Genomic DNA, 11,928 nt, shown 5'->3' with positions numbered 1-11,928 from the left:
AGATTTTACAGGGAATTTTCTCTTACAGCTAATTTACTCACCAAGTGTATGGGCATGCTGAAAGGAAACACAGCAAAACAGAGGGCACTGGTTACCCGAAGGGACTCAGCTCTGAGGGCGCGGGACACAGGCTGCTCAGGACACACAGCTGCAGGATCCACCTGAGGTGAGAGAGACATGGAGCCCTCGAGGGAAGCATGAGTTTTAGTAAAACCACTCGTGAGTTTACTCGTTTGAGTAAAACCACTTCTAGTTTGGAAAGCGTGGAATAAAATATAAGCACAAACCCCACAAACTGTTCACAGAGCTGCGAGAGAAGGGGAGAGGGACTCGGATGGAAGAGTCGTGAAGACGGTGGATGCAGCAACTGTCAATACCGTGTAAGAGGAATTTCTGAGGTCCTTGTGATTGTTCTTACCCTAGCGCTGTCACGGCCACGGTTTGTCCCCTCACCCTATGCCCATACTGAGCTTGGCCTCTCACCATATGCCCACAACCATCACTGCCCGTTGCTCCCTGAAGTCGGCGTGGGACTACCGATCCCAGCAGCCCTTGCGGTGCCCTACCGCTGCGTCTGGCGGTCCTTGCCGCGGGGGCTGCTGGGGCTTGTAGGCAGCTGTCGCCTTAGCGGGGCGCGGCCCCGCAGCCGCCCCTCCTGAACGCCTCTCGGCCTACGGGAGCCGGGGGACAGCGGCCGGGTTACTTCGTGGGGCAGGTGCTGCGGGAGGCCCGGGGCGAGGGAAGCGACGCGAAGCAGCAGCGTAGGGCGAGGACGGGCCGGTAGCGGCGGGCAGCCAGGCGGGGCGAGCAGAGGCTTGAGGAGACGGCAAGGGGCCGGCGGGGGGCTGAGGGCGCTGGGGTGTGGGGAAGGCCTGCAGCGCGGAGGACTCCTGTAGGCTCCGGGGTCCGGCTGTGGGGAATGGCGGGCAGGTGCTGAGGTTCCACACAGCCGCCCTTCTCCTGTCTGTGGTGAAAGTAGGAGATCTGAGCGAGTGGTTTGGTGTTTGTTTGGGTTTTGTTTGGTGGTGGTGGTGGTGTTTCGTTGTTTATGTTTTTCCTCTGAGTTTGTCTCACGGCAATGATCACTTCATGACTCCTGCTTGCCCCTCACAAGGTAAGGACCTGTGAAGGGCTCCTGCCTGGCAGAGACACTGCATCTCTCACCAGCCCGCTGGCAGGGCTTTTTTCTCAGAGCAAGGCCAGGTCTCCTGATGACATAGAATGAATCACAGAATCATGGAATGGTTTGGGTTGGAAGGGACCTTAAAGATCATCTGGTTCCAGCCCTCCTGCCATGGGCGGGGACACCAGATCACATCTCCAGGCCCTGTCCAGCCTGCCCTTGAACACTGCCAGGGATGGACATACGATGGATGATGGCTGGGTGAAGAGCTGTACTCTGCTGAAAGACTGAATTCAGCTTTGAGCACATTTTTGGGACTGGTACAAGCTTCAGGTAGGCTTTAGCTGCCACAACTGAAATTAAAGAAGATGTGAGTGAGAATTCATTACTCTTGCCCAGGATGGGACTCCCATTTTGGTAACTACCTGCCTTAAATATACCAAGAGACAAACACTAAGCTCGTCCTTTCGTTTTGCATATTTTGTTAAAATAACAAAGTTACAATTTCTTGTGTTTCCTCCTGAGCACCAGGTCCTTGGAACTCACCCTGTGCTGATTTATCTTGCAGACAAATCTTCTGTACAGTGCACCAGTTCTGGTGGATTCTTAGTGTGTGTTAAGTATATGTTGACATAGTTGGGAGAGAGAACCAAGTACACAACTATTACCCTTTTGATGCCCTGAAAGTGGAATATTCTGCTGCATATTCCAAACAGTGCATATTGAGCTGTTTCCTGTGGTTTCACCATTAGATGGGGAAGGGTTTAATGCTGCAATAATTTAGAATTAGTTGTTGCCTACTAAAGAGCCCTTTTTGTCTTTTTTGCAACTAAGTCACAAAGTCTTTGGGAATCCCTCAGTGCCTGTGACAGAATCAGGCAGCTGAGTATCTTCCTGGAAAAGGGATGAAGCACATCAGGGCTGAAGCTGTTGCCATCCTCAGCATACATATAGAAACCTTCTACTCCCTACGCACATGTGGGAGACAACTGTATTTGCTGGCAGCACAAGTGAAGTTTGCAGTGCTGAAGGCCTGCATGATAGCTAGGGTTGTATCACCCGTGCTTTAAAGTAAAACTACAAAATGATGCTAGAAATTGGAGAACAGGAGAATCTTGGTTTTAGGAGAACAGTCGGTGTAATCCCTGGCTGGGACATTCAGCTCTGTAATCACAGTTGTGGCTTTGTATCTGTACAGTTCTAGATTTTAAACTCTTTTTAGGCAGCTTTTCCTTTTTAGTTATATTTGCTTCACACCTGAAACAATGTCAGTTACATGTTGAGGGGTATGACAGTATGGGCAACACTGAGAAAAAACTGAAACTGATAAACATTGTGAACAGCTTATAGAAACAAGAAGGAGAAAGCAGAGTTTAGCTACTCCATGCAGGAACACATAGCTTCCCCTTTCTAGTCCTAAATGACCTGTTCTCATTTAAGAAAGTCTGCCAGGTGAAGGAATATGTGGTGAATTTGAACCACACTTGGAGACAAGCCTTTGACTTGGGTGAGGGACCAGGCATGCAAGGACTGTCCCACAAGAGCATATTCTAGATACTGCTAGGACACTGATGGGCAGGATAAACTTGTTTTGCTGGGGTTTCCTGTGCATCAGTGGTAGCTAAATAAGAAATAATGCGAGTGAGCTGTATAGTAAGATAAACAGTAATTGTCTAGGTTCACTGCTTTCACAACTGATGTGCTTAACTGTCCAGCTTTTATGAAACACTCTGTGATATCTCGAATGGCATGATATCATCTTAGTTTGTGCCTAATCCTTCTGGGCCAATTACGTATGTTCCTTGTGCTTCTGGAGATCGCTAGCCTCCATAATTTTCACTTACTTAATTATCTGTCCTGATGTAGAATTTAAGAAGTTCCTGAACTGGTCTAGCCAGGTGTGGGGAAGCACGCTGGGAAATCGTATGACTCTTGCAGGCAAAAATGTAATAATGAAAATATGCTATTTGCATTACAAATAGGAGTAAGTCAAGCTCCTATAAGCTGGAGCCAAGACACATTCCTCATCAAGATACATTCCTTGAGTTGCTGTATGGTGTCATACAGCCTGATGCCAGTGTGATACCACTCCAGATAAACCTGTCATCTGGTGCCAGAAATTGTGGAGCCACATGCCAGATATTTTACATCACGCGCAGCAGAACCTTTCTAAGAATTGGCCTGTTCTACACGACAGAGCAATGTTTCTCATTTCCAGGGGCAGTAGTGTATGTTCTGGTGTGGCTTGGTTGTATCGGCAAATCAAGCTGACAACTCGCTATAAAAGCCATCCCATATTGCTGAGTTTCTTTCCCTGTGCCATGAAACTGATGCTCAGGTGCCTTGAGGACACAGGATGATGCTTAGAGGCTGCAGGTGTTCACAGGAGGAGGCTGGTACCTCTGTTTGTGGTCATGTTACTTACCTTATGGTGCAGTTCCATAGCAGGTTAAACTCACCTTTGCGTGGGTTGCTATGCCCTGCCTAACTTCCCACCATCTCCTTGCCCTTGTGCTGTGTTTCCATCCTATCTCTTCCTCCAGTGCCTGCAGTTGTGTGGTCAGGTTTTGTGCAGACTGAAGATGCTGGCACATCTATGACCTGCCAGGCCTGAGCTAGTTCCCTCATGTGTCCTTCTTGCCAGCACAAGGGAGAGAGCAGGAAGAGGTTGCTGAGCTAAGGACCACATTATGGGCTTGAAGCTGCAGCCCAAAGAGCTTGTACAAATGCACACACAGATGCTGGCTGTCACAGAGAGCTGCCTCCCCTGAATGTTAATAATTCATCAATGACGCTGCTTTTTTCCAAGAGGTGCTGGAGCCAAAAGGGATCAAACAAACTGAAGTATACTGTTACAACAAAACAAACTTGTCTGTGCCTTGCTTTGTGTAGGTAGATAGATGGGGTAGATTAGAAAGCTGTCCTGATCACCTTAACTTTCTGCTTTGATTATCTTCCAGCATGTAAATTTTAAGTAGACAGATAAATGACTTGCCACAGTGTATAGGTGTAAGGTAGAGAGATTTTGGGCATTTTTAGCTTGGTCTTCTATGGAAATATGGCTTATTTTCTTTCATTATCTCTATCTCTCTATACACCACACTTTTTAATCCATGACCAATTTCAGTGAAGTTGGAAAAAGAAGTACTCAAAGTGCTTATTTGAGAAGATCTCAAAGACACAAATTGTGTCAAAAGAAATGATCAGGAAGAGAAAAAGTAGGATATTACATAGTCCTTACTAGACAGCAAAGAAACCACACAGGCAGCAGCCATTCTGAAGCCAAATGCAGAGCAAATGCCTCAGTGGAGGTTAGCACCTTACTAGACATGAGAGTATCCCATTATAAGGCATAAAATAATAGGAAAAAAAATGCACAGTACTTCTGCTTCTGGAGCTAATAGTCTAAATTCTCTATAAACCAGAAGTGGTGGCTTTTCCGTATGGGGAACCTCACTGAACTTAGAAAAGGGAGGCTGGTGATTTCCTTTAGCACAGTGGTAATTTGGATGCTTCTGGTTGCTGTCTCACTGTGTGACTTTCATATGGTTGTGTTTGAATTTTTTTGTCTGGAAACCACAGTTGGAAGCAGTAAAAAGACGTTTTGAAATTTAATTGTGTGGGCAACACCATCAAGAGACCCGAAAACATGGGACCAGCCCCTCTGGGACAGAATGCTATCCAGGAGATTCTCTCTCCTGCTCTTCAGAGTAAGTTCTATGCATCTGCAGTCATCCTTCACAGTGCCTTACCAAATGTTGCAGTATGATTTTGTCTGGTTTTGTTAGTCTGTTTTGCTTTGTTTTTATCTTGAAGACTGTTTCTGTTTCTTCCATATGTGGGGAAAAGAATCTTGAAGTGCATAGGCTAAAACTGCCTTAAAAGCCAAGCATTTGAGGTGAATTTTGTATTCTGCATGAAGCTATACACATATGATTACAACTTGTGAAAAGTATTCGTGAGTTCTTATTTCCCCTTGGGGTAGAAGCTGGGAAAAGCAGCAGGAGTGGCCGCTCAGAAAGTGAGGAGGAGAGAACGCCTGGGGGCTTTACATACCACCGTCCAAGATCTGCTTACAGCACCATACTAGGAATGGATTCTGCCTACCCAAACATTTTATTGCTGTGAAACTGCCTGTTCTTCTGCGCTACCACAGTGGCACTCGACTGTCAGGTAAAAACTTTTTGAAGCTGTTAGGAACTACAGCAAATCCAGCAAGTCTCTTTCTGCATTGTTTCAACTCAGGGAATTTGCTATTGAAAGAACTAGTGGATGATTACTGAAAATGAAAACTTCTTATGGTTTTGCACCTGAGAATGGCAGAAGTACTGATCTGAGTTTTCCTGGCTCTTATGGAAATGTTTTTTTGGAGAGGATTCGGAGAGCACAGAAGTGGCAGCCCTGCCTCCAGCTGCCCTGGTAATCAGTGTTCTGCCACTGCATCTTGATAAAGGATTCAGAAGAGGCTGATCCACCTCACAGAGAGAGTGAGTAATGTGAAGCAGGGATGCCCATGAGGAGGAGGTATTGTGGCTGTCAAATGTTTCTCCTGTGTATACATTTTTTTCACCAACATTTTAATGGAAAAAAAACCCCAAAACAACAACCAGCCAACCTGAAAATCAACCTTTCCTAGCCCATCCCTCCATACTCCATGGAAATATGGAGTTGGTTGAAAGTAGAAACTCTCGAGATAAGAATGCTGCAGCAGTACTCCAGGGCAATTATATTTCACATTTGATGAGTCCATTCTCTAGACCACAAACTAGGTTATATCTTCCATCATGTAGTGGTTTGTTCAGTTCGTGATATACACTCCTCCTCTGACAAGCCCTTGTGGGGCATGGGGCATATTGACTACTGCTGCTAGGGACAGTAGTATACCATTTCTAAATTTTCTATGGAAAATGGACAGGTTTTAGACAGAAAATTTATTTTGTTGAAAAACAGAATAAAGTTTAGCGGGGCAGGGATAAGGTAGGAAGTTACTAATAGATCAGCAGTTACCAATAGATCAACTTAGGCTGTGTTTTGTAAAGAAGGGAAGAAGGAAGGTGAGGCTCAGATGCCTTAGACATTGCTTATGGCGTAGTCTCCCAGAATGAAGCTGATTCATATTTGGAAATTATTTGACTTCAGGCAGATAGTTTGGAACATAATATATTATGCAGATTTCTACCTTGTTTGCTTGTCCAATTAGATCATTAAAATGCCTCAAGCATTTGTGGCTTGGTTTTATTTTGTAGCATTTTTCAGGAAAAAAATCACAATCTTTTCCTCGCAGAAATCTTGTCCATGTATTCTCTGCACCCTGGGGTTTCTGGATGAGGACAACTGAGGTGTCTATACAGGGCTGGGATATACTGATACAGAGAAGACTGGGAACTGTTTGGAAGTGGTATTAATCAAAGGTTGCAGGAGGTGGTGGCTTCACCAGAGACTTGTCTGTGACATATTAATTGAGCTACATTTTTGTGGCTACGTAACTTGTATTTTTGCATGGATGTTAAATTGCACCTTGTAGGAACCTTGGCATCCGGCATCGTAAAGTCCCAGAGAAACAGAGATGCTTTTTGAGATGCAAAATTAGGGAAGGCACAGACTGTAAATATGTTTTGCTGATTGTCCTGAGCAGTGTTTCAGCCTTGTATGTTCCTCCCAACCTGATGTTCTTAAACTCGGATTTTGTACAAGTTATCAAATTAATGCTGTCACGAAAGCATGGTACTGAGCCTGATGATGGCTGTCCTGGTTGCATAATGCAGACAATTTTGGCCAGAGTTTTAGCAACAGTGAAGAAGGGCGGGGTATGGAGGATACACACTGTAATTGAGGATCAAAGGTAATTGTTTCTTCTTCTTAATCTGTACCTGAGCTGTTCAGCTGCAAAAGGCAGAAGTGTTAGGAAGGATCTCTCACCTGGACGTTTTGTCATCAGGGAAAAGTGAAGAGGTAAGTTCCACTTTCTACAAAGTCAATTTTTCGTAAGAAAAGTCTTTCTTCAAAGATGCTTGGCAATGCATTTGATGATAAGAGGCTTAGGTATAACCTAGGTTTAGTAAAAGCTGCATGTAATGTACAGAAATGTGATGGATATGTTAAGGATATTGCTAAAAGTAGCTAATAACAATTCTTAACTACAGAAGCATTATCTAGTTTATCTCACCTGTCAGGCAGAGAAGATTTGGAGAAGCTGTAGAAGTTAAATGAAAAGGTGAGGCAAAATTTTTTGAAAAACATTTTTTTTGTTAGGATAAAATCCCACTCTATATTGATATATGAAGTTGTATTTAATTTCTGTGGAATAATTTCTTTTCACAGATCTTGACACCACCAGAAGTTCTTAAATCTTCTATTAAAAGGTGAGGAATCAGTTTTTGTTTTGTCATCTCTTATTTACCAAATGACAGGAAGCACTAGTAACTGAAATAGTCCTGTTCTCTCTTTACCTCTCCAGTTCTGTGTTCTGGTACCTATACAACGTAATACTTAATAATTATCAACATTAATTTGAACACAAAGCTTTAAAATAAATGTATATGCTTTCAATCTCTGTTGCAAAAGCAGCAGGAGAATACATATATAGTTTCTTTTATTGTAGTTCTGTCTGTGTGGTGTTCTGCATACTTGCAATTTGCATTCCAGCTGCACATGAAACATAAGATATAACATTCAGCCTGCAGTAGGAGAAATCAGACTTCCAGCCAAGTTCTGTGTCAAAATCCATGGGTGGTGAAGGAGAGAGGGTTTGAAATGCTTTTTGAATTAAGCCTTAAATAATCCAGTGCAAGGCAAAGTTATGAAAGTAGAGTTTGGCTCAGAGAACAGAATAGCAACAATTATTGGGTAACTGATTTCTGGAATAAAGAAACATTGTGGAGCCTTCTTGGTAAATAAAAGTGCCAGTGATCTAACTGTCATGTTCAGAAGTGAATATAGGAAAGGAAAATGGAATACAAATGAAGCCTTTTATGGGCTGGGGTAGAAGAATGACTCATGTTAGTCTGTTACTATCTGACCATGTTTTATGCTTTAAAATGCATTTACGACCTTGGAATTTTACATCTGCTGTGGTTTTAAAAGATAATTTACTAAAAATGGTCAGTATGAGCAAGCTGAGTAGCACAGAGTTGCTGTGCATATGGTGTTTTTATGGGTTTTTTTGCCTTTTTGCTTTAGAAAAAGTTTTCTATTTTTACTATCCATTATTTTAATAGGGGAGGCTTTCAGAAGTTGCACGAAGTTGAAGATGGATATTAAGAACATGAAGAACTATCTCTATTGGCTGTTCTGCCAGTTCGAACTAATTACCTGCAGCTACCTCATGGAGCCCTGGGAAAAAGTGCTTTTCTACACTTTCAACATTACCATGTTATTTATGGTGTTATACACTGCTTACATTTATGTCCCCATCCACATTAGCACGGCTTTTCAATTCTGCTTGCACGTACTTGGAAACCAACATGAAAATGCTGTTTCTATCGTGAAGTAACACTAGCAAACCGACTCTGACTTTTGGATCAAAGAAGTGTTTTTCTTAACACTCCATTTTTGTTTAGAAACAAGTTCAGGGTGTGCACAGACACTGGTTTATTCTGCGGTAGCTCTTAATGTTCATCTGTATTCTGGGACTCTGACAGCAAATTATTTTGCCAAAACAATTTCAGTCACTCCTCATTTTTATTGTTTGACTGCTTCTTAAGGAGCTTTCAGTTTTAGAGACTGGCTGGAGTTATGAAGTTTGGTACAGAAACAACTGCTGCATATTTTGTTATTCCAGGGAGAGCTGCTTGGATATGGAGAATTTTCATCTTGAGAAATTACAAGGCATACATTTGGTCTCGTCTGCTGTAGCTTTGCTGACAGGAAAGATGTGTACACAAAAGGTGTTGCACAACACTATAGGACTGTAAGCTGCTTCTCTAAGCTTGGTATGTATGTATTTATAGAATGATTTTATTATTTATTTCATTTCCTCATTTATTTAAGGCAATGGATAACTTGAATGTTTCGTGATCATTGCGCAAATAAAGCAGTTGATCTATTAAAAAGGTGGGGATTCACTTTCATGAAAATTCGTAATAAAATTCTGATATTCATGGACTTTATTAAAAAAGATTGGTTTTGTTTTACTTTGAGAAGACTGGTAAAGCACTCATATTGTTCATGGAACATGAAACTACATATTTAGTTCTGATAGGGACATTTTGGTTGAAAAACAATAAAATCCCTACCTAAACCACAACGTCTCCTTTTTGCCTAAACCACTTATGCCCCCTCTTTTACCTTTTTTTAGACTCTACATGTTGAATAGTGTCTGAAACACAAATTCTTGAGACTGCACACTTTGTAACTAAAATGCTGGATACACTGTAACTGGCTTGGTTTCCACCTCCATATTTTTTAAGCTTCAACCTTAGAAACACAAGATGCCTGTACTGTCAAATGTGGAATGGAGCTGGCCAGGGACAAAGGACCCACATGATTAACTTGGCAATGAGAACTGGTGTTCTGTGTCATCCCAGCAGAACAGAGTAGTAGCATGGTGCATACAGGGTAATGTAATCTTGACCTTGCTCCCACCCACACTGAAGTGAGTTTTCTTGTCTCTTTCAAGTGTTGAGCTGCTCCTGGAACATCCTTTCCTTTAAGAGACTAGGATGTTATTACTGCGTGGCAGTCAAATGACTTACGAATTGAGAGTTGGTCGTGGAATGTGATAAAGTGAAGACATTAGTTACGTTATTTGTCATCTCAGCAAGGTCAGTTACTTTCCCAATTTATAATTGGGGGAAAATAAGATAGGATAAAAAGTAGTTTATTTGGGGAAAATGAGGGCAGCTGTGCTTAACTTTACAACTATTTTAACAGCACCCAACTAATTTCTAAGTTGGTAAACCCTCCCCCCCCAAAACAACACAACCCAAACCAACCAAACAACAACAAAAAACAAACAAACAAACAAAACACACACACACACAAAAAAAAAAAACACCACCACCACCACAACAACAAAAAAACAACCAAAAAACCAAAAACCACCCTGCTTCTATTTAATGCCTTAGGTTAGACTCCAATTGTATGTTTTATTAAAGAAATATAATGGCTAAAGTAGTAAATATCTTACATTTCCTCATAGCAGCTTTCATACTCAGTACCTGTATTTCATTTACTTATGCTTAAGAACAGAAGAAGAAACCATGGTATTTGAATTATGGTAATTATTAGACTACTTATGAAAACATTAATTTTGTTTCAAATTTATCTATAACATAGGTAAGTAAACACTGCATTTTGCATTATATGTGCAGGGGGGGTACCTATAAATTGCCTTGTATGCCTGTGAAGAAAGCTCGGTGGATAAGCAAGCCTCCATATATATGGTCACACTAAATTACACCTGAAGACTGTACACATCCAAAGTATTTATTGACATTAACTCTCTCATTGGGCTGGAGAAGTAGGAACTCTTCCCCTGGGTGTGTTTTTGTTTACTGCCACCCTTTCCCCATCTCTCTCAGCACAAACCCACTTGGTGTTTGTTGTGGCTGTCCAAAGAACCTGCTGCGTCTTCTGCAACAGCTGGGTAGGATCCTGCTGGTTGAGGCGTGTGGTGTGCGTGCAGCAGTTCTTCCCCACTGACTGGCTCCTGGGTGTCTGCTAGTGACAGTCACTTCAGCTCTCTGTGCTGTTCCACAGCAGAAAGACCCCTGCTCAGCTGTGTGAATCAGAGAGAGGCAGGAAAGCAACAAAAAGCAAAGAAGGAAACAAAGGGCTGAAAAAACCAACCCCCTCCAACTACTTGATTAGTGTTACCCATCATAATCTTTTCCCTGCCTGTCACCCAGATTCTCATCTACAGAATAGGATTTAAAATATTACATTCAAACTCCACCTTGCAATTTCAGTTTTGAAACACAAACCTGCTTGGGCAGGTTCCCTACTGGAAGCTGCAGTCTGCCTAGCAGCCTGAGGTGCAGAATTGTTAGAAGGTGGCTGTTGCTCCAGAGTTGCTGAGGTCAGGCTTGTGCATGCTCATCCAGCAATGTAAATCTGATCAAGGTCAGGCATGGTGTAATTTGGTGTCTATCAAAATCACTGTGCACTTCACATGTTTATCCCAGCTGTGTGAGAACAAATGCTGTCTGCCATGGAGCAGAGACTACCCTTAAGAGTCTGCTTCAGTATTTTTCAAGATTGCTTTCATTCAGCAGAGTTTCTGTCTCTGAAAATTGTGTCCAATCAGCACAGCTTGTACCCTTAAGTGGCCACAGTATTTCTTTTCAGAACCTGATGGAAAGTGGTGCAAAGCTGGATTTACTAAGACATGGCTGAAACAGAAAGTGTTACAAGAGGAGTAGGAAATGCCCCTGTAGCACTCTACCTTAAAAAGGAAGGTGAGGGTGATGAGGAGCACCATCAGGACTGCTTCGATGACTTTTTAAAAGACTTTTTGAAAGGAATCTCATAGTTAAATTGTACAATTTACTAACACTTCAACAAGATTTGAAACTAAAGAACATCTGCTAAAATAAAGCTGCTCACGTTGTTCCCTAGGAACTGTTTGATCTTTACAGCTGTAATACACAATGGCAGATTCGCAGTGTCCCCAATATGGAGGTTTATTATTGTAGGACTTTTACAGCTTATCTCTCATTAAACTACAACTGTATTTTATCAATCCAAATAGTTTGCCTTTATCAAGGCAATGAAGATGATGATTTTGTTCACACAAAACTTTACTCTCTCTGCTACTGACCACTTCTGACAATTTTTAAAGGCCTCAGAGAAGTTCATGCCCTTGT

The 11,928-nt window shown here is 42.3% G+C and overlaps 1 protein-coding gene across 10 annotated transcripts; it reads left to right on the top strand.

Annotated features, from left to right (window-relative positions):
* Positions 1-691: 691 nt before the first annotated feature.
* LOC136011984 (serine palmitoyltransferase small subunit B-like) lies at positions 692-9,372 on the top strand. 10 transcript variants are annotated; one of them, XM_065674652.1, is made up of 5 exons: positions 692-715; positions 4,706-7,075; positions 7,267-7,337; positions 7,445-7,485; positions 8,341-9,372. In XM_065674652.1, the coding sequence occupies exon 5, from the start codon at positions 8,373-8,375 to the stop codon at positions 8,613-8,615; it is 243 nt and encodes an 80-aa protein (XP_065530724.1). In that variant the 5' UTR covers positions 692-715; positions 4,706-7,075; positions 7,267-7,337; positions 7,445-7,485; positions 8,341-8,372; the 3' UTR covers positions 8,616-9,372. The 10 variants fall into 10 exon arrangements, with proteins under 10 accessions (XP_065530724.1, XP_065530732.1, XP_065530731.1 ...); XM_065674651.1 differs by lacking the exon at positions 692-715 and adding an exon at positions 736-1,456; XM_065674654.1 differs by lacking the exon at positions 692-715 and having other exon boundaries at positions 736-4,833; positions 5,109-7,075.
* Positions 9,373-11,928: the final 2,556 nt, after the last annotated feature.

Source organism: Lathamus discolor, chromosome 3, assembly GCF_037157495.1.
Source record: "Lathamus discolor isolate bLatDis1 chromosome 3, bLatDis1.hap1, whole genome shotgun sequence".
Classification (NCBI taxonomy): Eukaryota; Metazoa; Chordata; class Aves; order Psittaciformes; family Psittacidae; genus Lathamus; species Lathamus discolor.
Note: the sequence above shows the minus strand (reverse complement) of the source record. Positions and strands in the feature narration are given on the sequence as shown.